The following is a 25,141-nucleotide window of genomic DNA, read 5'->3' on the forward strand; positions in this document are numbered from 1 at the left end:
TCTCCTCTTTCTTTTATTGAGAGACTGTGAGTCTCATTATTCAATTTACTTTGGGTCTTGCGAGACTCATTTTGTTAATGCTTCTGAACATGTCTAAATGCAAAAATTAAATTCACAAAAAAAACTATATGCATTTAACTCATGAAGGACATAAATTAATCTATTATCTATTTCCATGCATTCCTTGCATTGGGCAAATAGCTTCATTTATGTAAAATTTGTCATTTTCATACATTGTCAAATTTCAAAGGTTTCATATTATGCACTACTTGTGAAATTTGTGCATTGCCAAACATATGTACCTGTGTCTTTTATAGGGTTAAGGACTGTACTATTTGTGGGAGTTGTTTCCGGTTTGCATACTTGCATTTCAGTGTATAAAGCTGATATTTCCATGAAGCTAATGTTATTATAGTTAACACACAAGTTCTAGGTTTGCTATTTTTGCACTCATATCTGTGTAATCTGTTATTTTTGGTCCCATGCAATTCTTCCCTTACTTCAGTCTATCAAGTTGTTACTTCCTGGTATTACATTACCTTCTCTCACTTGTTTAGCTCTTGTTAACCTTCTCTAAGAATAACTAAATAGAAGCATGACTGCTGACCAGTCCCCAACTCCCGTTGCCCCCAACAAAAACACATGAGACAAGCATTATGGGTAAGGGCAATGGCAACAGCTTATTAAGTTTAAGACTGTTTAACAGACCAGCATTCCATCCAACTGTCAGCTGTTGGGTAATTTTCCCAACAGACAGATCCCACTTACTTGTCCGGAGTTCGTATCAGCCTGCCTACCGCCATCAGCCCTCGGCAGAATGCGACTCCCCAAGCCGACTCATCGTTCACTTCACTTTCCATTTCGCTGGCCAGGAGCACCGCCACCATGATGTCAACCGAGACTGGCCCCATCGGTCGGCATTGTGCCCCCCGCCACCAGCGCCACCTCCACCTCCTCCAGATCAATCCCCTTCAGATGGACTTCCTCTCTCCTCGTTAAGTCTCACATTGTTGCCCTCCAGGTCCACGTGACAAACCACTATGCCACCCAGCCGTCGCACAAACCTAGAGACCGTCATGTTTAACTTTCACCGCCCATGCTCGAGACCCCGAGCGTGCGGCAAAGCCCGCCAACAAGCGTGTGGAACAATTTCGACCAGATGAGCGTGAGATCCTGAAACAGAGCCACACAGTGGGCCAGATCCTGCTTGGTCAAATGAATGTGATCTACAGTCTCATCAGGCCCAAATCTTTCCCCCCCACATGCACCACCAAAATTACCGACCCAGCTACCGCCCGATATCGGTCCTGGATGTGGATGTCAAACTCTTGGCGAGCGTGCTGGCCAACCGTTTGGCACCACTACTCCGAGACCAGGTCCACCCAGATCAGACTGGGTTCATCCCCGGAAGAGAGGTCCGAGACAACACCATACGGGCACTGAACCTGATCTCCGTAGCAGCGCAATCCGACCAACAGACCCTGATCCTCTCCACGGATGCCGAAAAGGCTTTTGATAGGGTGGACTGGGAATTCCTCTTCGAAACCCTCCGGAGCCTGGGCATCGGCCCCAAATACATACAATGGGTAGAGGCGCTCTACAGTGCACCGACAGCTAGACTCCGCATCAACGGGGCCCTCACAGACCCGTTCCACATCCGCAAGGGAACGCGCCAAGGGTGCCCCTTATCGCCCCTGCTCTTTGCACTAACCCTGGAGCCATTCCTTAACAACATCAGAGGCAACGAGGTGATCCGTGGACTCTGTATAGGTCGATCACACCACAAAGTCCTGGCATACGCAGATGACCTGCTCTTCATTGTACAACAACCGGCCATGACACTCCACACGATCATGACTGAATTCGAAAAATACAGCAAGGTCTCCAACTTACGCATCAACTACAGCAAATCAGAAATCTTAAACCTTAATGTTAGGCACACCCAAACGCAGACGCTCAGACGCCGCTTTCCCTTCCGCTGGTGCACCACCAAGATGAGATACCTAGGGGTCTGGCTCACACCAGACCCAGCGGATCTCTACCACCACAATTACCTGCTATTTCTCAAAACCGTGCAGGCCGAACTTCATACCTACTACATATCGTGGCTAGGCAGCGTCAACGCGGTGAAGATGACCCTACTCCCTAAATTCGTCTTCCAGACGATACCAATCGCAGCGCCAAAGAGCTTTTTCACATCCATCCAAGCGGCAGTCCGTCACTTCATCTGGAAGGGCAAGGCCCCCCGAATAGCCCACTCCCGGTTAACACTCCCTAAAATCAAAGGGGGACTGGCTCTTCCCGACTTCAGGAAGTATTACATTGTGACCCACCTCACCCGAATCATCGGCTGGTTGACAGCACCAAGAGACAAGCTATGGGTTCGACTTGAAGCAGATAGCTCCGATTGCGACCTCCGAGCCCTACCGTGGATCACCCCAGAAGCGAGCCGACGCACCACACACGCGAACCCATTTGTGAAAGCCACCCTCCGCATCTGGCACCAAAACGGCCCCACTTGATTGTATTGGATGTTCCACAACACACCCGAGCCCTCTACTCCCACTCAGGAGAAACCCAGAGTTCCCGGCGGCGGACATGGGGCCCACCCTGAGATCGCGGACCGACACCACAATACCCCGAATGATGGACGTACTCACACCCCCTTGCTCTATAAAGCCACTTGCAGACCTGTTTCCGGACCAAAGGCATACCTTCCTCCACACTATAGCAAGGGAACAATTGCAGAGATATGCACGCTCGATCCCCCAACGACCGAGCCTTACGCGGGATTGTACAGAGTTTGAGTCCATGTGCCGGTTGGAGGCACCCCCCCCCCCGAGAGCAATCTCCCAGATCTACACCGCACTGACGACTGGACGATACCTTCTGGCACCACCGTGCATTAGGCGTTGGGAAGAAGACCTAGACGTAACACTCATGGACGCAGACTGGGATAAGATCATAACACTCACCCAGAAGACCCCAGGGTCGGCGAGGCTCCAAGAAAATTTGTATAAAGTCTTTACGAAATGGTACATTACCCCAACGAATCTACATGCTAGAGACAGTACGAAACCAAACACATGCTGGCGATGCGGAAAGGAGCCGGGATCGTTCCTCCACCTATGGTGGGACTCCTCCCTCATCCGCCCGTTCTGGGAAGCGGTGGGCCGAGTACTTAACGAAACCACAGACGAAAACATCCCAGTGGCACCGGCACCCTTTCTACTACACCATACAACAACACCCACACCGGCATACAAACGATCAGTGATACCGAGGCTCCTCAATGCAGCGAAAGCAACAGTCCCAATCTTCTGGAGACAATGATGCACCCCCTCACTCAAGCGCTGGGTGGAGGAGGTGGAAGACACCCGGAGATTCGAGGACCTGAAGGCAACGACTGCAAACGCCAAAGAAAAATATCGTACGAGATGGTTCTACTGGCTAAATAACAAAATAGAAAAGTCGAGGCACTCCAAGGTACAAATCAGGCAATTTTATTGAACCCACTCCATCGCAACGTTTCGACCTACACGGTCTTTGTCAAGCTACTAAGTGCATGTATACATTCATTTTTATAGGAATACAAGTGATTAACAATTAACAAGATCCCATCAAACAATTAGTTAAAATTACATCCATATACAACCCCCAGAATGGCCACATTGATAGTAAAGGCTAACAGCTGTGTCACGAGTGTCAATTAACTCAATTGGAAGCTTTCTCAATCAGTACCATCCCTGGGATATGGAGACAGAATTAGAAAAAAATTAAAATGTAAATATCACAGTAATAAACAATAAAATTAATCAAAGCCAGATCGAGTCCAATTTCTCCTCAAGCATTACTATTAATAACTTTAGTATGATAATATTTGATTCTCTGACATATATAATATAGAATATATACGTATGTAAAAAAAGAAAAGAACATATATAAAAGTGATAAAGATAAACAATCAGTATATGTGTTCCAAAAGTTATATGTACACACATAAAGAGACGTGTTGTATATATAGAAAGGTCTACAGAATTTGGATAGACAGTGTACATGTTAATAGACAGATTCCAAAGCTGTGAGTAGTTCTAGTTCATAATTATATTTTAAGTGTTGAAGTGTATTATATGAAATATCACAATAAAAAGTAACTATATAACCAAATATAAAAAGCAGGTGTAAAACCCATTATTCTAAGATAAAGTGCATAAAGTGAAAAACGATCATATTAAAGAATTTATTCAATAAATCTATCAGAGATCTATATTAAGTAATCAAAGTCATTCAATTTTAAGAGATAAAGACCTGACTGGTCCAGAAATCATTTATGTGCATTTAGTAGTAGCCGGTTCTACTGGCTAAGACACATCGCCTCGGATGACTTTGTGACGCTCTTTAATGCATCTGAACACTGAGAGGAACACATGGGCAACAGGTGGGGAGAGGCCACCTGGGGCACCGGTGGAGCGGAGATCCCCGGAACAGAGATGGGAGACACACAGAGACCGGCTGATTAAGATACCCGCTTGCCGCCAAGCCGCCCCCCCCCCCTTTTTTTTTCTCTCCTCCTCTTTTTTTTTTCTCCTCCTCTTCTTCTCGTCCTCTCCCCCTCTTCCCCACCCTCCCGCCCTCCCCACACAAATACCAGACTCACACCTTACACGACCACAACCCCTAGAGGGAGGCACACATGCACACAGACGTACGAACATAAACCAGACCCCAACTAACAACATAACCTACAATTTTAACCAAAGCACAACTCCATGCACTGCCTACTAGCACACCAAGACTCAGAACAGATGCTACGGACTGAGCCACAAAAACGCTCCCACTATCCCAAGCAATATAGAACGGTTGACACAGCTAACACCGGAACAACTATCAGCATCGACCGCCTAGACACAAGAAACGATATACTAACACAATGGCCGCACCCGCTAACTAGCCGGGTACAATTTCAAACCAGATACACAATATGCGATGCCTCTGGCAGGCACCAAAATAGCTGAAAGTGATATATAGGCCGTGACCACTTAGGTGACAAGAAAACAATCACTAGCCAACCCAAGATTACTACAAGTACCATCTAGCACAAAGCTGCTCCGCTAGCTAGCTACCACAAAACACCTACCCAATCCAGCTAACATGAGGCGACTATACAAACCAGAGGACAAGAAACGATATACTAACACAATGGCCGCACCCGCTAACTAGCCGGGTACAATTTCAAACCAGATACACAATATGCGATGCCTCTGGCAGGCACCAAAATAGCTGAAAGTGATATATAGGCCGTGACCACTTAGGTGACAAGAAAACTTAATCACTAGCCAACCCAAGATTACTACAAGTACCATCTAGCACAAAGCTGCTCCGCTAGCTAGCTACCACAAAACACCTACCCAATCCAGCTAACATGAGGCGACTATACAAACCAGAGGACAAAAAAAAAAAAAAAATATACACAAACCAGTTAACACAAGGCAACTACGCAAACCAACTAACACAAAACAACTACGCAAACCAATTAAAACAGGACAACCACACAGACAAATATTACTTCGGGTTATTCCCGCCTAGTCAATGTATCTTGAAGTACGCACCTACTTAATTAAACTAACTACGCATGTTCAATATACTTGTTTCAATGTTCCTGCCTCTGTGTAGGCGACCGTATGCTTTTACAATGCTACGTTTGAATTCCACAAACAGAATGTGATGACAATAAAAATGATTTAAAACAAAATTACCGACCCCGACACAAACCTCCTCAGCTCAACAACTGCCCCCATGATAGCCCCATAATACCCTGCCACTGAACCCTGGCCACTTCATCCAGAAAGCCCAAGTTCCTGCCGTAGGAACTCACCTCCGCTCTGCAAGCTGCCCAGTAAAAATATGAATGGCCCAGGTCCACACATAATGAGGGGGACCTACAAGAGAGAAAAGCGTTACAACAAATGAGGCCGAAGATACAGACGAAAACAACCTGAGTCCCATCTGCCCAAACGTTTAATAGCAGCCGCTGAATAACCTAAGATGCCCGCCTGCGTGGCAGCCCCAATTCTAAAGGATTTAGCAAAATACCCAGCGGCGTCCACTCCGCAAGCTCGCAACGCCGACCTTAGCAATGAGGAGAACTGGTATCACGTCAACGGAGACCCGTCTCGATGCACCAACAGTGACACTGCCTCACTTCCAAATAGGTCCTGACCAACTGAACCAGACAAAAAGGGCCCCCAGCGGCCCCAATCTGAACCCACACTCCCCAACCCCCACAGTTGGTCTTGGATCGACGCAACTGAAGATCCGTCGATGACTCGGACCGCCGAACATCTAACAGCAACATGGGAGACACCGACCGCAAGTTGGGCACCACCAATTCAGCCACTCGGAACACTCCAAAAAAACAAAGAGCAAACGCAACCCGAAACAACAACACCTCAAACTCCGAAGCACACCTGCGGAAGTACCAATAAGAGGATAAGAGCTGCCACAGCAAGTCCACCAAAATTGGTCTCCGACGATCCTTACCTTTCCTATGCCTACAACCTTTTAACACCCTCTGGACACTAAGCTCTTCCATGAGATCCCTCCACCGAAAAAGCGAAACATAAAAGACAAGGCCGACATCGCTCATTCCGCAGATGCACATGACTTACCCTGAGACTGTAAGGCAGACAGGAACAGCAACATCATTTCGAACCTCCCTGACTCAGTAGCGCTGCTCCGCTCCCCGTCGACAAAGGACAGCCACTGCGACCACACCGACCGATATGCCCGCCACGATGCTAAAGACAAAGACTTGGCCACAAGATTCCTCAGGCCTCCAAAGTGAGGCCCCATAAAGATGCAGAACAAATCCGTCCCACTCGGTCTGCTTCTAGCGCTGCCTCTCGAAAACGATTCCACTGAAACAGAGAGAGAGTCAGCCACCACATTTAACACACCTGGAACATGACTCGCATTCACCCAAACATTAAACTGCAGGCTCAGCAACACCAAGCGCTGAAGCAACGCCAACACGGGGGGAGAAGCCAACGTTGACCAATTGATCACATGGACCATGCTCATGTTGTCCTTGTGAAAAACCACGACGTGCCCCTGCAGGTCGTCGCCCCACAGCTCTAACAACACCACGATCGGAAAAGGCTCTAAAAAGGTAAGGTTGTGAATCAGATCCAGATCCTTCCAACCCGATGGCCAAGCCAAACCAGTGACCCTGAAAAAATGCTACGAATCTGAGGGAGCCTGAAGCATTTGTAAACAGATCCAGTGCCACATTGGACGTGGCTTCCCGCAGCCAACACGAATGCCCATTGTAGGTCCCTAGGAAAGAACTCCATACCTGCAAATCCTCACGGAGATGCCTGTTGACCCGGATGAAGTGATGCGGTTCCCGAATGCCCACCGTCGCTAATGACAAACTTCGACAAAAAGCCAGACAGTTTGGAAGGACTCGGCACACAAACACCAAGTGAGCTGAAACACTATGTTTCATATACCCCCTCTGGATATTGCCTATATTTTCCACCAGTGGCAGAACTACTGCAGTTGCAGGGGTCGCTGCTGCTAATGGACCCATCACTACAGGTGGCCCGACCGCCCTTCGGACCCCTGTGACCGCGGTGCCCGCCACCATGTGTTGCGGCCCTGTCCCGCACGGTAGAACTGCCGAGGCCACATTGAAGGGGTCCATCGGGTGAAGACATCAGACACTGGGAGGAAGTGCCCTGGTCACTTCCTCCCAGCAATTGCCAGAAAGCAGTATGGGAGGAAGAGGAGGGAGTCCGGGTGGGAACTCTGACTCCCACCAGCCTGAGCCACCACTGGACCCCAGGGAAGTCACTCTCCTGCATCTAAAAGGTAGGAAACAGGAGGGTGACTAAAACATTTTGTATGTGCGTCTGTATGAATGTGTGTGTGTGTCTGTATGTGTGTGTGTGTGTGTGTGTGTGTGTGTAGGTCTGTCTATGTATGTGTGTGTTTGTATGTATCTGTATGTATGTGTAAACTGCCCCTTGGGAATATTTTGCAACCACGGACTATAGTGATAACTAGACATATTAATATAACAATTGACGTCGACTATTTTAAAAAAGTTTTGGTTTTAATAGATTTTCTATATATATACTTCCAGGTCTAAAAAAGTTTTTTTTTTTTACGATTATATTCACTCTTTAGTTTCATGACAATATGATTGTGATTTAAATACTCCAAAAAACTATTTAGAGATCTTTACCTCCCTGCCAAATGAAAAAAATATCATCAATGAATCTGCGATAGAGAAGCAGATTCTGTGCCTAGCCAGCACCTTGGGCCAAAAATTATTGGCATATGATTTCATATGATAGGCTCTCAGCCTATCAGTGACTCACAATTCATAAAACTGTCTTGGAAAGAAATGTACCTTTTCTAAGCCAGTTTGGTGAATCTTAGCCAATCAGTGGCTCCCCTGCCCAACAGCACTCTGCGCTTCCTGAAAGTGAAAGTTCAGAAGCTGGATGCCACCTGGGGGAGAGGGGGTGAAGAAACTTTGGTTTTAAAACCATTTGAGAACGGTTTAAACCCTTGATGTTAGAGTGCCTCCAGGGCCCTCCTGGCACTGTAACAACTTTCACATACTTACAGACAGTGGCGTACATACCACGGTCGCAGCTGCGACCGGAGCTTTCACTCCAGGAGGCCCGGCCACCCTGAGGACCCCTGCAACCGGGGCCGCCGTTCAGGGGGCCTATCGGGTGGCCCATGCTGATAGGGCCACCCGATGGAGATGGATTTCTAGGTGGCCCAGTCAGCGCTGTTAAAGCACCCAGCGTGACCCGGCACCCTGTGATGACATCAGACAGAGCTGGGAGGAAGTGACTTCCCCAATCACACCTCCTAGCTATCAGAGAGCCGCGCGGGAGGCCGGAGAGGTAGTCAGAGTGGAAACTCTGACTTCCATCAGGCTGAGCCCCCATGGACCCCAGGGAAAGTCACAAAAGGTAGGAAACAGGAAACATTTTGTATATGTATGTGTCTGTATGTGTCTGCATGTGTGTGTGTCTCTGTATGTATGTGTGTGTACGTGTGTATGTATGTGTCTGTGTGTGTGTGTCTCTGTATGTATGTGTGTATGTATGTGTGTGTATGCATGTATGTGTGTGTGTGTGTGTGTATGTATGTGTCTGTGTATGTCTGTCGGGGGTGTATGTGTATGTCTGTGTGTCTCTGTGTGTATGTGTCTGTATGTATGTGTGTGTGTCTGTGTGTATGTATGTGTCTGTGTGTATGTCTGTCAGGGGTGTGTGTGGGTCTCTCTGTATGTATGTGTGTCTGTGTGTGTGTATGTGTCTGTGTGTATGTTTATGTGTGTGTCTGTATGTATGTGTGTATGTATGTGTCTGTCGGGGGTGTATGTGTGTGTGTGTCTGTCTGTATGTATCTGTATGTGTGTGTGTGTATGTATCTCTGTATGTTTGTATGTATGTGTCTGTATGTATGTGTCGGGGAGGGGGGAGAGAGGGGGAAGGGAGTCAATGGGGGCCCACGGATCAGTTTCGCACTGGAGCGCCATGGATTGTGTGTATGCCACTGCTTACAGAGTTGTTTCAGTAATTATGTAAAATATCTTTGTAATTACATAAGGTCAAACATAGAATTCAGTTGTTCTTACTTAACCTAACAACTATCTATTAGCCTGAATGTTTTGTTTTTTCGCTTTCATGTGGGGGTCTATAATGAAAATACCCCAGTACTCTGTATTTGTGTGAAATCTTTGTATTTATGTGAGATCTAACATAAACCTCCTTTATCTTACCTGATCTAACAAAGATCTGTAAGTATAACAAATGTTTTTTCCCTGAATCCTTTATTAAATATCTCTGTAATTATGTGAGCTCTAATGGAACAGCTAGCTGATCATAACTGACTATACAAATATCTACCAAAATAGCTAGCCGTTTGTCCAAATTTTTGTTAATAGGGTACTGATGATGGGTTAGCTCTACCAGCAAGTAATTATTAATATTGATTCTTCAACATTAGATCTAACACAAACATCAATTGATCTAGCATGATCTAACAACGACCTAATGATTTGCACATAGTATAATTTAACATTTAGTTTTTTAGGGTGCTTGCTTGTGGTCAGAATACATAATAAAAATGTGTTATCAACTGACTAAATTTTAAGGGGCACCAGGGCACTTATAGCACCACAACTGCTTTAGTGAATTGTAGTGGTTATAGTGCTTGGAGAGTGGCGGCCATCAGAAATTTTGGGGTCCCTGACACAGCTCAAGGTCTGGGACCCCCAGGGCCTGCTCCTGAGTCCGCCCACAAAGACGCCCCGAGTCCGCCCACAGGGCTGCCCATGAGTCCGCCCACTGGACTGCCCCCCGAGTAGTGAATGTGGAGTGTGTGTTTCTGTAGTGCATGCAGTGTGTGTGTGTAAAGTGGATGTAGTGTGTGTCTGTGCAGGCATGTAAACTGTGTAAAATGGTTGAGGGCATTTTTATTTTTATTAATATATATATTTTAATATTTTATTTATTAATATTTTATTTTATTCCCCCCTCCCTGCTTCTTACCTGCCAGGGAGGAAGGATATCGCATTCCCTGGTGGTCCAGTGGCTTGGTGCTCTGAGCTAGCCGCTTGACTTTGCAGGGTGGGGGGGAGGTGTAAACACTGCCTTTTCAGAGAAACATGCTGCCTAAGAACACCTCTAGTGACAGTCACTCAGATGGCCACTAGTGGTGCTTACTGGGTCAGTGCTGCACAACAACAGTGCAATGGAGTCGCTAATCTTTCCACATAGAGAAAGTTTGATGATCTTAGCCAAGGGGGCGAAGCATGGACTGGGTCACCTGTGAGCTGTCCTGCAATGCTGCTACAAGTATGGGACCTGGTCAATATCATGCTTCCCAACAGTCACGCTTTTGGTGGGGCAGTCCAAATTTAGGTGTCCTTTCCCACTGTCCCGCTTTAGTTCCCTGGTGTAGATGTCCTGGGGCAGCACAGCAGGAGCGCATCATTAGACACGTGCGCAATGTAGCAGGCTCTAGGACTCTGTAAAGAATGCTTTACCAGTGTTCCCTGCATGGTCCTGTTAGTAAGGGGCTAGCCACATGGTTTGTCACACCCCACATGGAAAATGGGCAGGTCCGTCCATTGCAGGCTTTACTGGTGATGCGAGTCAAATGATGCCCCTCTGAAGACCACTCCCAGCCCCTGACCCTGTTGTTTATATACCTGCCAATGTTGACAGGTATGGAAAATGATGTGTTTGTTCTGACTGATAGAGGCTCATTTCATCGTGACATGTATTGCTCCAGATCCAGATGTTAAGTTTCACTGGACTACTCGGTCACTATATTTTTTAGCAGACTAGTTAAACTTTTTGAAATCATTTTCACAAATATGTTGGCCTTAAAGGAACAATTAGCTATATTTCAACAGAAAAAATATCCTGACTAAATATGAGGGCGGGTTTGTAGCCCTCCCACCCCGCCTAAACACATTAGAGAAAGTCATTTAACATAAGATAATTTAAATAAAAAAATTAAAAAAAAGATGTGCATTTAATTCTCTCTCCAATTGAAGACTTTTCCACAGATATCGAGACCTGGCACCGCAGCTCGTTCCTGATGACTACACAAGTAAACCAGATGTGCGGATTCCTTATGAACTTATCGGCAGTATGCCAGAACTCAAGGTGAAACACGAAAGAAGCAATAACTGCAAAGGTTGCCAGATGTCACTCTAATGCCATGCTTCATCAATTATTCATTATGTGCTAATTGGCAGGACTCGGGGAGATAATTGAAAGCTAACATAATACACAGTAAAGTCAAAGTCCTTCTTTAAGTCACTCTACCATCTCAGTTACTTAGTTTTCACTAATCTGCTCCCTGACTCACCTGTTGCTCTAACAGTGAACCCAAAATAATAAGGGGTTTGCCTACTAAACTGTGTTTTCTGGTTAATTCAATTGCAGAACTCTAGCCACAATAGTGAAATTAGAAACAATCTCACGACTGCTTGTCACACTCTAGAAACTGGACTAAATGTGATCTTCCATTATTATACCAGGGTTATTTACTAAGGTGGTAATTGTCAGGAATTTTAAGAGAATTTTAAACTTAAAGGAACACTATAGTCACCTAAATTACTTTAGCTAAATAAAGCAGTTTTAGTGTATAGATCATTCCCCTGCAATTTCACTGCTCAATTCACTGTCATTTAGGAGTTAAATCACTTTGTTTCTGTTTATGCAGCCCTAGCCACAGCTCCCCTGGCTATGATTGACAGAGCCTGCATGAAAAAATAACTGGTTTAACTTTCAAACAGATGTAATTTACCTTAAATAATTGTATCTCAATCTCTAAATTGAACTTTAATCCCATACAGGAGGCTCTTGCAGGGTCTAGCAAGCTATTAACATAGCAGGGGATAAGAAAATCCTAATTAAACAGAACTTGCAATAAATAAAGCCTAAATAGGGCTCTCTTTACAGGAAGTGTTTATGGAAGGCTGTGCAAGTCACATGCAGGGAGGTGTGACTAGGGTTCATAAACAAAGGGATTTAACTCCTAAATGGCAGATTGAGCAGTGAGGCTGCAGGGGCATGTTCTATACACCAAAACTGCTTCATTAAGCTAAAGTTGTTCAGGTGACTATAGTGTCCCTTTAAGGTGAAATAGTCAAACTAGAGAAGTTCTCTAAGTCAACTATCTGCTGTTATTGATCATCTATTTTGTGACCCTATTTTTAAACCCATGGAAACTGAGTGCTTCCATCTTGGCTCACTGTCAGTTATCATAATAATTTTTTTGCCATAAACATAGTTACTGTAAGAGTTGAAACAGAAACAATTGTTTCTGTTTTTTTATTTTGTCGCATTGTATGCCCTGGATTGTGCCTAGATTGAAGTGTATCGTCACTTACTAAGTCTTTTAATATACATTTGAAAGAAAATTATTTATGAAATTAAAAAAGGCTAATGTGTTATAGGTGGTTTTCAATATTTCATTAAATTGTGAATTTTTAGAGAGGTGATAATTCCCCTTTAAATTAAAAAAAAATAATTGATTTTTTTTTGTAGGACAACCCTTTCCGCCAGCGTATAGCTGAGGTTTTTTCAGAAGACGGTGAGGGAAATATGACATTGGATGACTTCTTAGATATGTTTTCAGTGCTCAGTGAAATGGCGCCCAGAGACCTAAAGGCATATTATGCATTTAAAATATATGGTAAGCGAATGCCTTGACATTGTTTGTATTTGGATAGAACATTAACTCATAGGGCATGTAGTGTTGCAGAAAACAAAGGAGCTAGAAGGAATATAAGACTATCAGGGTTATGTACTAATGTGCAAATTGTAAGGTCAACTCAAAGTGAACTTAAAATTTAAAGCCAAAATAGCCCAACTGCAAACAGAATTGACCTGAATGAGCTATTGTGGCCTAAGGGCATGTCATGTCTTCATGAATGGCAAACATGCTTCCTCAAAGTTAGTATAATAAGTTTGACGTCTCTTCAGAGCATCCCAGGTGCAGAGCCTTGCTGACGTCCTCTTGCACGGGGAAAATGCACTGTGTTATGACATGATTGAGCTGAATTTACTGGTGAATTGTCTCCGGTGGCCCCATAAGTCGGATACCAGAGGACAAAATTGTGAAAGGGCTTATAAATGATGTTTAGCATGTGTATGAATTCTGCCTATTATGTTGTATGTGTTTGGAGACTGCTTTATGGGATTGCATGTGTGTAGAGGGGACTGTTTGTGGTGTAAGGGGTGGATGTGAAGGGGTATGTTTATTGTGTATTATTTGTGGTTAGGGGCTGTAGAGTGTATTTGTATCTCTGGCTGTTAATTGTGTGTGTCCAGGCTCTGCAGAGTGTGTGTGTGTCTAGGGGCTGTAGGACTTGCTCATGTGATGTAGTGGAGGTGTCTTTCTAGGGGTTGTATATAGAGTGTGTATATTAGGACTGCAGTGTGTGTATCTAGAGTGCAGTGTGTAGTGTGTCTACAGAGTGTGCTGTGTATATAGGGGCTATAGAGTGTGCGTGTATTGAGGGTTGTAGAGTGTGTGTATTGACTACAGTGTGTGTTAGCATAGGGAAAGTCGTGTTGTTTTTGTGTGAGTGTGTGTTTGTGCATGGGTGTATAGCAACTGTAGGGTATGGGGAAATAGGACAGGGGCTTTAAAGTGGGATAGGAGCTTTAGGGTTTAAAAAGGCGAGGAATTAAATAATAATTGCTTAAAAAAGAAGACAGAGAGACACATTTATTCCCCCCCCCTCTTTTTCATTACATGTGGCCAAAGAAGGGGAACATGTAGATTTCTTCACTTTTAGAACATTCGCACTGCTTTTCTCCCAGTGATGCTCTTACATGGTTCCCAGTTTGTGCACCTAAACATTATTTGAGTTCTTCTAGTCACTGTGTCTGACATGTTTCCCACCATACTAGCCTGTAGTGATGTAATGTAGTGACGTTATTTTTCATCCAGATTTCAATAATGATGACTACATATGTAAATCAGACTTGGAAAAGACACTTAATAAGCTTACCAGGAATGAACTAACTCCAGAAGAAGTGTGTCTAGTATGTGACAAGGTGATTGATGAGGCTGATGTTGACAATGATGGAAAATTATCTTTGGAAGATTTCCAGCATATGATTGTCAGAGCTCCGGATTTTCTCAGGTAAGTGTTTTTTTCCAAGCTGATGTCTATTAAAGAGAGAGTAAAGAATTGTAAGTGAAAGTGTAATTTAGAGAATATTTTGTGGTGCCAATTGGCAATGGCCACTCACATGGATTTTCTTTTTTTTTTTCCTGAAACCTTTTTTTCTGGGGTATTCCTGAAGCTTTCATTCAGTAAAAACTTTACTTTAGAAAGTGTATATTTTGTATCTCTGAAAAAGATAAACATTCTCCCCTGCATAGGTATTTTGGAATTTTTTTGTTGAAAATACCTCACAACACAGAAGAGGAGGTGTAAAATTACTCTGGAAACATGATGACTTAGCACGCAAAGTGTTGGTCTTCCTTCTTGCTTGTTTTAATTTGTTTTTGTTGAACAAGTCTGCTTGCTTAGCAGATTCCATTTTTTGAACACACTGTTCCTGTACACTTCCCCTTAATGTGTCAAGCAGACAAAAGATTACATTGTCTAATGTCTATAAACACTTGAAAATTGCTTGCTTCAAACTTAATCATTTTGATACATTTTGTATAATATTCCGCACATTTTTTCCCAAAGTTAAAACGTACCTCTTCTACAGTTCAGCTTGTGCTGTATGAGTATACAGCAGTGCGGTAAATATCCTGACCATTTCACCAACAAATGCATTCTAAATACATAGACATTAATATGTAGTTGGAACCCACATTTGCAGCTATAACAGCTTCCACTCTTTTGGGAAGGCTTTCCACAAGATTTTGGAGTGATTCTGTGGGATTGTTTGCCCATTCATCCAACAGAGAATTTGTAAAGTTAGGCAATGATGTTGGACGAGAAGCTTGGCTCGCCATCTCTGTTCCAGCAGAACACTCTGGGGCCCCAGCAGAACAAAAGGTGTTTGATGTAGTTGAGGTCAAGACTGGGTGCGGGCTAGTCAAGTTCTTCCACACCAGACATCCAACCATGTCTTTATGGACCTTGCTTTGTGCACTGGGAACAGTCATGCTGCTCCAGAGTCCAGTGGTGGCGTGCTTTACACCACTCGATCCAATGCTTGGCAATGTACTTGGTTATGTGAGGCTTGCATGCAGCTGCTTGGCCATGGAACCCATTCCATTAAGCAGTTTTATGGTGATATTAATTCCAGTGAAAGTTTGGAACTATTCGGCTATATAATCAGCAGAGCGGTGATAACTTGCCTCAGCATTCGGTGACCCTGCTATGTGACTTTACGTGGTCTTCCGCTTAACTTTATTCTTGTGTGTTCACAAATGAGTCAGTATACTTGACTTCACTAGTCATTGCCAATATCATGCTTTGTTTTCATGTAGTTATTTGTATTGTACCATTATCGACCAATAATGCTAGTTTCATACCAGACAGTTTTCGTCTTATATAACCTGTGAAGCCTGTGTCTGGATATTTGATACTGCATATATGTTCTTCTCTCTTGTTTTCTTTTTGATTTCTAAAAAAATATGCTAGTACATGCTAGGTCCAAACATGTATGCCTGGATATGGACTCCATATACCACACCTTTGGCTCGGGTCTGCATAACTGGGGCCCTACTGGACCCCTTTGCTATCCACAATGGAACCAGGCAGGGCTGCCCCTCTCACCACTGCTCTTGCCCTTAATCCCATCCTGCAAGCCATAAGGGATAATCGTGACATCACCTTCCGTTTGTCATCACGAACCCTGAAACCACCCTGCCAGCTGTCATGTAGCAAGAAAAACCTCGCTCTTCTAAGCCTCTCCCCCCTTTTTTTCTCTCTCTTTCACTGGGACAAAGAGCAGGGCCTAAAAAGTCTTGCAAAAAAACACAATCCAACCGAATCAGATGTTCCAGAAAAGTATTGGGCAACTGCACAAAACTCGATTTGACAGTGTTTGTAACATATATTGTGTGATTTTATTTAAACCTAGTTTGTTGCAAACCTACTGTATTCCATTGAAAACTCGCAATGAAAAAGTTATTGAAAAATAAATAATAATAAAAATGATTATTAATGGACTTTTGGTATAACAGTTTACCCTTTTTTTACCAGCACTTTCCATATTCGAATTTAACTTCAATCAATAATCTCGAAATGGGTTTTGAAAAGAGTGGATCTGGTTTCCATGAAATGCACATCTTCAGTGTGTACTCCAATTGCATTCATATTTCCAAATATATTTTCTAAAGTATTGTTCTTGCAATGATAATGTCTACTTGTACAGCACTCCCCCCATCTCTGTGGGACTCAAACCGCTTGGCAATTGCCTTTTTACCAAAAGCAAATCTGTCCTATTTTCTTTTAACAAAATAAAATTCTTTATAAAAAAGTGACTACATTTTAAAACTTATTTTATATAATTCAAACATTTAGTGGATGTGCCCCTTAAGCACTATACTTGTTATTTTATAAGTGGATCAGTCTTGATTTTAATGGATAATTTTTTTTCACAAGCTGGTGGGTACTCGGAACAAGCCGAGACCCTGCAATTTTCTGAGGATGAAGCAAATAAAATATTATGGGAACATTCTAGTTTACAGTTACCACAGCAATGGACTCCAAAATATATCTACTTTAAATTGTTAAGTTTGCACAAAAAATACACAGATTTGAATTTACACTGGCTGTTCTTGTCCGATTACTACAAGGCTAAAAGGATTCCAAGGGGGTTCAGAATACTTAATATACCCCCCATTGGGCGGGTTAATCCTAAAGTGTGTAAAGATTGGACCCATGTCCTTAATAAAGCTTCCCTTGATTTAATGCTAATCATTATTCAAGATGTTAGGACTGACATGATTGATGTTAATCAAAAAATCCTGAACCTGGAACATCACCAGAGGGAGCACAACTTAAACAGAAACTACAAGAAGAACTTTTGAAGTACAAAAACAAACTGGTTTGCTTTAAACGACAAAAAATGTAAAGAGTAGCACAAGACTACCAAGAACACAGAGTATACAAATGGTTAACAGGGGATAAACAACATAGACTCCGGAGACCACGTAAATGAATTCAGTGCCCTAAGGTAACAACCATAGACATCACTTCAGGTGAATCAGCCTCTGAGAGTGACATACGACATGATACCAACCTTTTTTTAGAGAACACGGGCACTGTCACCAGAAGTCGCACAGTAGGTCACGAAGGAGTAGAACAAGGAGAGGGCATAAAGGCAAGACCAGGTCTGCGGGGCAAGCCACCCCTCAGGAAGTAGTTCCCATCTTCAACCTCTCACATAAAACATTAGACCACCAGGAAATTGAACTTTTGAGTCGGGGTCTATCCTTTGTTCCAACTCCTTATTCTAATCAGTTTGTGTGGAACGTGGAACTATTTAAATTCGGTAGAACCGTGCGCTTTAAAGAATACTTTAATCGCACAGGAACCAGCAAGATACAATCAACAGGACAAAGAACAGAGCAATTCAAGTGTAAATCCACTTTTGACCCACAGTCTAATAAAGCCTCAATAAATACATACTTGGCAGCTACAAATAAGCTAACTCAAAACATCTTTTCACAGCAATGTAACAAACCACAGAACAGAACATCACGAAACAACAAAGGAAACATATATATATATATATATTTTTTTTTTTCATTCTTTGTTTTATTGAAGCATTGAGTGAGCATTACAGAAAGGAAGAAAAAGAGTCATATATATCTGATAATAGACGCAAGATTACAGTGTTATCAACATTATATATCCTCCCATGAGGGACTACTTTGTTTTATGGGTTAGAGTAAGTCGCTTCATCCGATTAGCTATGTAAATCCAATTATTATATACAATATAAGGTCAAACAGACTGAACAATAAAGGCTATGATTGGCATGAAAAACTAAATAAGATCATTTTAAACAATTTAAACAGTTCTAGCAGGTAATGCGCAGTACTAGTAGTGCGTGTAGGGCAGATATGCCGTGAAACCTCAGCGGTGTATATCGAATGGCTAGTATTATACTGTCATGTAACATTATGTTATCTTCCGTCTGAGGCACCGCACATCATGTTAATCTGTAAGTTGTGCTATCTTTCTACGGCATTAGTTATATTGAGTATATGTGTGGGTATGTGGTGTTCGCTTTGTCAGACATGGAGGTGTTTCAACAGTTGTGCTCCTAATATCCCCAGCAAGCTGGGTAACTATGTGGTGTGTTATAAGTCACTTAGCCCACACCAGTAGCTGGTAAGATATTGACCCCCAAAATGGTGTAGCACTGCACAGGGTCCAGAGGGTGAGGCAGAAGTCCGTGTGCATCTTGTCTCACAGCATCTCAGTCTGGAAACTTGGTCCCCGCCTCAGCATGCGACAGGGTAGGCCCCTGTTCAGCCGTTCCAAAGCCGTGCCATCGCAGTTTGCTCCAACGGGAGCGTGTCCTCCTTGTGGCTGAAGTTTCAGGTCGGGCTTGGAGACATCTGTAATACTGTGCAGGTGCTTGGCATTCCTGATTCTTCTGTCTGTTATGGCGTCGAGTGGGAGTGTCAGTGGCTGCCAGCAGCGGGGGGTTGCGGCTCGGTATCGGGCCCCGATTTCCCGTGGAGCGTGTCTTCTCACTAGACTCTGGATGCCGGTAAGGCTGTAGGGGTGAGTCGTCGGATGGCTGTAGTGGGCCGTGGTGGGTGAGTGTTCGTGAGCGATCCGGTGCCGTGCCTAAGGGTGTTCCCCTTTCTATCGGCTGCCCCTCTCACCTGCTCTCCTGGGGGTTTGCTTTCTTGCCTTTGCATTCTGAGCTCGGAGCTGCAGCTTCTCCCAGAATTTGGCGAACAGCTCGTCAATGCACCTTGTGAGGTTGGTGCCGCTGTCTGTGCTTTGCTTTTGGGGATGGAACCGCTGTTGTGGTGAGTACTCAGCCACCATCTTGTACATGCCTCATGTGTCGCCGGCCCTGGAGCACGTCTGCTTCGTGGTAATCAATATAAATGTGTCTCTCCTGGCACACAGTGAGGACCGGGATATCCCCCGCCGGTCCCGGGGGGGGGGGGGGGTAGGAGATTCGAGGGTTGAGATGGTTTTGTGGCAGGCAGGGGGAGAGGAGAGCGGCCGTCTCCCCCTTCTCTCTGTCCTGTAGGCCCCGGTTTCCGTAGATGGGGTTCCCGGGCAGGCAGCCTAGTGATTTGGGTATCCGAAGATGTGCCCGGGTGTTCCCCATATGACTATGCCCCTCTCGGATGGATTTGCGCCAGGTGTTGGGGTATTTACCCCTAAAATCTAGTGTTTTGTGCAGGAGCTTAGACCTGGCACGTCCGCTCAGCCTGGATGCTAGGCTCCGCCCCCCCAAAGGAAACTTATTAATGAACTAGCGGATGACCCTTCCATTGTCATCAGGGCAGCGGATAAAGGAGGAGGCATAGTGATTATGAATTATCAATACTATGCCGAAGAACTACAGGTACAACTCTCCGATCCAAATACATATAAATTGTTACCAAGTGACCCCACAAAAGGCATTCAATCTAAAATAGAGGACATACTCTCGTTGGCATTAACGGCAGAATACATTGACATCCAACTCTATCAATTTTTACATAAATCTCATGCACGGACGCCCATAATTGACAGCATCCCTAAGATACATGAAAATTCAGAAAAGCCACCTGGGCACCCTATAGTATCTGCTGTAGATGGTATCCTTGAACCGATCTCGAAAGGGCCAGTTGAAGAACTACACACTTGTGTTAAAAAGACACAGACTCTACTTACTAAATTGTCAAAGATACAAGTCAATGGACGAAAATTGGTTTTAATAACTATGGATGTCGCAAGTCTTTATACAATAATCCCCCATGAGAGGGAGTCGATGCAATGAGAACTGTGCTGACACAAGCCAAAAATTATCAGGGTCCACCTATTGAGTTCGTACTCGAGCTACTAATGTTGACGCTCCAAAATAATTATTTTCGGTTTGAAGATAAGTGGTACTTGCAAGTGGCCGGCACATCCATGGGGGCGGCAATGGGCCCCATGTATGCGAACTCTTATATGTATGTATATGAAGAGCGATATATATTATCACAGACATATTGTACAATACTTTTGTTATATTGATGATTTGCTTATTATTTGGTCAGGTACACATGCAGAGGCAACTGATATGGTGGAAAAATTGAATAATCTTCCTTCACCAGTCAAATTAACGGCAAACATCAGCCAAGAAAAAGTACATTATTTGGACCTAGAATTGAGAGTTGGAGAACGAGAAATTGAATTCTCATTGTACTCCAAACCCACAGACCGCAACATGCTCCTACATGCCCAAAATGTACACCCTAGAGCACTTAAAAATTATCTTCCCAAAGCACAGTTCCTACGTGTGATCAGAAATAACTGAAGCATTGAGATGATGGAAAGACAGTTAAAGGAAATGTACCAGAAATTTCTAAACCGTGGCTACAAAGACAATATCCTCGAGCGAGCATTGAGTGAAGCCAGGATGCCACAAGCACCTCAGAAGGTTGTAACCCCACAGAAATTGGTATTTTCAATGACCTTTCATCAACAATCACCTTTGGTAGCCAGAGCTATTAGGGACAATTGGCAAATGATTTCCACGGACGATACACTCCCTAAGGTCTTTAAGGAGGCTCCACTCATATGTTTTAAATGCAATAAGAATTTGAAAGATATGTTGGTGACAGATCCAGTTATACTAATACATCCAAGACAGTTAGCCGCGGTTGTGTACGCTGTCTAGGTTGCGTTACATGTGGACATATGTTACAAGCCAAGTATTTTAACCATCCACATACCAACAAAAGGTATGAAATTAGGTACACCATCATGAGAAAAACATAATTTGTGGTATATAAGTTGACATGCCCTTTTGGCCTTAATTATGTGGGAAAAACTGAAACCCCTTTATGTGAAAGAATACGAGGACATCGCTCCAGCATTCGACTGGCCTACAGAGACGGTATTTCGGATAAGGCGGCCCGGTAGCAAAACATTTTTTGGCTAAACAACATCCTCTGTCCTCTTCATGGCTATTGATTTTATACCACAATCCAGAAGAGGAGGTGATCGAGGTCGAGCTCTACTTAATAGGGGAGCCTACTGGATATATGAACTACATACAGTATCTCCCAGAGGACTTAATGATCTTCCATTCATTTTTATAATTTACTATTTACATCCAGCTTGAGTAATATTCTATAGCTACAGGGAGTGCATAATTATTAGGCAAGTTGTATTTTTGAGGATTAATTTTATTATTGAACAACAACCATGTTCTCAATGAACCCAAAAAACTCATTAATATCAAAGCTGAATATTTTTGGAAGTAGTTTTTAGTTTGTTTTTAGTTTTAGCTATTTTAGGGGGATATCTGTGTGTGCAGGTGACTATTACTGTGCATAATTATTAGGCAACTTACCAAAAAACAAATATGTACCCATTTCAATTATTTATTTTTACCAGTGAAACCAATATAACATCTCAACATTCACAAATATACATTTCTGACATTCAAAAACAAAACAAAAACAAATCAGTGACCAATATAGCCACCTTTCTTTGCAAGGACACTCAAAAGCTTGCCATCCATGGATTCTGTCAGTGTTTTGATCTGTTCACCATCAACATTGCGTGCAGAAGCAACCACAGCCTCCCAGACACTGTTCAGAGAGGTGTACTGTTTTCCCTCCTTGTAAATCTCACATTTGATGATGGACCACAGGTTCTCAATGGGGTTCAGATCAGGTGAACAAGGAGGCCATGTCATTAGATTTTCTTCTTTTATACCCTTTCTTGCCAGCCACGCTGTGGAGTACTTGGACGCGTGTGATGGAGCATTGTCCTGCATGAAAATCATGTTTTTCTTGAAGGATGCAGACTTCTTCCTGTACCACTGCTTGAAGAAGGTGTCTTCCAGAAACTGGCAGTAGGACTGGGAGTTGAGCTTGACTCCATCCTCAACTCGAAAAGGCCCCACAAGCTAATCTTTGATGATACCAGCCCAAACCAGTACTCCACCTCCACCTTGCTGGCGTCTGAGTCGGACTGGAGCTCTCTGCCCTTTACCAATCCAGCCACGGGCCCATCCATCTGGCCCATCAAGACTCACTCTCATTTCATCAGTCCATAAAACCTTAGAAAAATCAGTCTTGAGATATTTCTTGGCCCAGTCTTGACGTTTCAGCTTGTGTGTCTTGTTCAGTGGTGGTCGTCTTTCAGCCTTTCTTACCTTGGCCATGTCTCTGAGTATTGCACACCTTGTGCTTTTGGGCACTCCAGTGATGTTGCAGCTCTGAAATATGGCCAAACTGGTGGCAAGTGGCATCTTGGCAGCTGCACGCTTGACTTTTCTCAGTTCATGGGCAGTTATTTTGCGCCTTGGTTTTTCCACACGCTTCTTGCGACCCTGTTGACTATTTTGAATGAAACGCTTGATTGTTCGATGACGCTTCAGAAGCTTTGCAATTTTAAGAGTGCTGCATCCCTCTGCAAGATATCTCACTATTTTTTACTTTTCTGAGCCTGTCAAGTCCTTCTTTTGACCCATTTTGCCAAAGGAAAGGAAGTTGCCTAATAATTATGCACACCAGATATAGGGTGTTGATGTCATTAGACCACACCCCTTCTCATTACAGAGATGCACATCACCTAATATGCTTAACCCCTTAAGGACACATGACATGTGTGACATGTCATGATTCCCTTTTCTTCCAGAAGTTTGGTCCTTAAGGGGTTAATTGGTAGTAGGCTTTCGAGCCTATACAGCTTGGAGTAAGACAACATGCATAAAGAGGATGATGTGGTCAAAATACTAATTTGCCTAATAATTATGCACTCCCTGTATATATATATATATTGTTCAGATCTTGTATAGTGATTTAGATATTGTTTTATATCAATTTTTAACTTTTAATAGGTATTTGAGTATATTTAGTTTTTTCTTAACTGTATGCACTTTATTATATTATTATTAATATCATGTCACATTATCTAATATTTAGCCTATGGTGATATTGAACTAGAGCACAACTCTCTTTTAGCTATTACATGGTGGTAGTGCACACTAGATGTATTACTTTTCAATAGTCTCTTGTTTGAGACGATAAATAGCAACTAACACATCTTTGGTACACGCAGCACTTTATAGTAACCAATGAACTATTATAATAGGTCTATCACTTCTAAATAGATTTTTAGACAGAGTTTGCACTGGCACTTTATCACAATATATTATATATTTAGGCACTTTATAATTAGGATTTTTCAGCCACACATTTGCATTGAGCATAGTAAGCACAACAAATCACTAAATTTCAAGCAGTGCACTTAGTATGTTTCGATTAGTGACACACATAGGTTGTTAAGTTAAGTAAAACATAATGGATCATATATCTACAAGGTACATGTGTATACATGGCCGGATTAACATAGGGGCTGATGGAGCTGCAGCTCCAGGCCCAGGCCCATTGAATAGGCCCATTTAAAAAAAAATTAAAAAAAATGTTTTTTTTTGTTTTGTTTTTTTACACACTACTCTTAAGTTTGCTACCTGACTGGTATTTTAAGGCACAGCCAGTATTTGAGGCTGCCTGGCCGTGATGGTATTGCAGTAATACCGGCAATACAAATATTTTTCTCAGTATAAACGGAGATTAATCTGCAATACCAGCACCGGTCAGTAGGGGTCACTGTGTATGGAGAAAGGCAGGGACAGGAAGTTACAGCATATGAGGGATGAGGGGAAAGGCATCAGGGAGACATGGTGACACTGAGACACATGGTGACACTAGGGGCAGGGCCGGATTAACACAGGGGCTGATGGAGCTGCAGCTCCAGGCCCAGGCCCATTTAAAAAATTAAAAAATAAAAAAATAAAAAAATATATATTTTTTACACACTACTCTTAGGTTTGCCTCCTGACTGGTATTTTACTGGCACAGCCGGTATGTGAGGCTGCCTGGCCATGCCGGTATTGCAGTAATACCGGCAATACAAATGCAGGTATTTTTCTCAGAATAAAAGGAGATTACTCTGCAATACCAGCACTGGCCAGTAGGGGTCACTGTGTGTGGAGAGAGGCAGGGATAGGAAGTTACAGCATATCCCTGCCTCTCTCTACTCACTGATCTGTGTGGGAGCATCTACACAGCACAGAGAGTCCAGACAGCAGCTCTACAGCTCAGGTAAGTGAGGGATGGGGGGAAAGGCAGCAAGGACACATGGGGACACTGGGACACTGAGACACTAGGGGACATATGGGGACACTGAGACACTAGGGGACACAGATACTAGGACACATGGGGACACAGACACTTGGGGACACTGGAAAACATGGGGACACTGAGACACTAGGGGACACTGGGAGACCTGGGGACACTGAGACACTATGGGACACTGGAAGACATGGGGACACTGAGACACATGGGGACGCTGTGAGAAATAGGGACATTGGGAGACACTGAGACATTGGGACACAGAGACACTATGTCCCAGTGTCCCCATGTCCTC

General features: G+C 43.6%; 1 protein-coding gene across 1 annotated transcript in view; it reads left to right on the forward strand.

The window, feature by feature from the left end:
* Positions 1-16,816, forward strand: part of CIB3 (calcium and integrin binding family member 3) — a 43,348-nt gene extending 26,532 nt beyond the window's left edge. The window contains exons 3-6 of the mRNA XM_063457304.1: positions 11,594-11,705; positions 13,095-13,242; positions 14,506-14,701; positions 16,730-16,816. Coding sequence (XP_063313374.1) covers positions 11,594-11,705; positions 13,095-13,242; positions 14,506-14,701; positions 16,730-16,751 — 478 coding nt within the window. The 3' untranslated portion in view covers positions 16,752-16,816. The remainder of the gene's footprint in view (positions 1-11,593; positions 11,706-13,094; positions 13,243-14,505; positions 14,702-16,729) is intronic.
* The last annotated feature ends 8,325 nt before the right edge of the window (positions 16,817-25,141 follow it).

This window comes from Pelobates fuscus, chromosome 5 (assembly GCF_036172605.1).
Source record: "Pelobates fuscus isolate aPelFus1 chromosome 5, aPelFus1.pri, whole genome shotgun sequence".
NCBI lineage: Eukaryota > Metazoa > Chordata > Amphibia > Anura > Pelobatidae > Pelobates > Pelobates fuscus.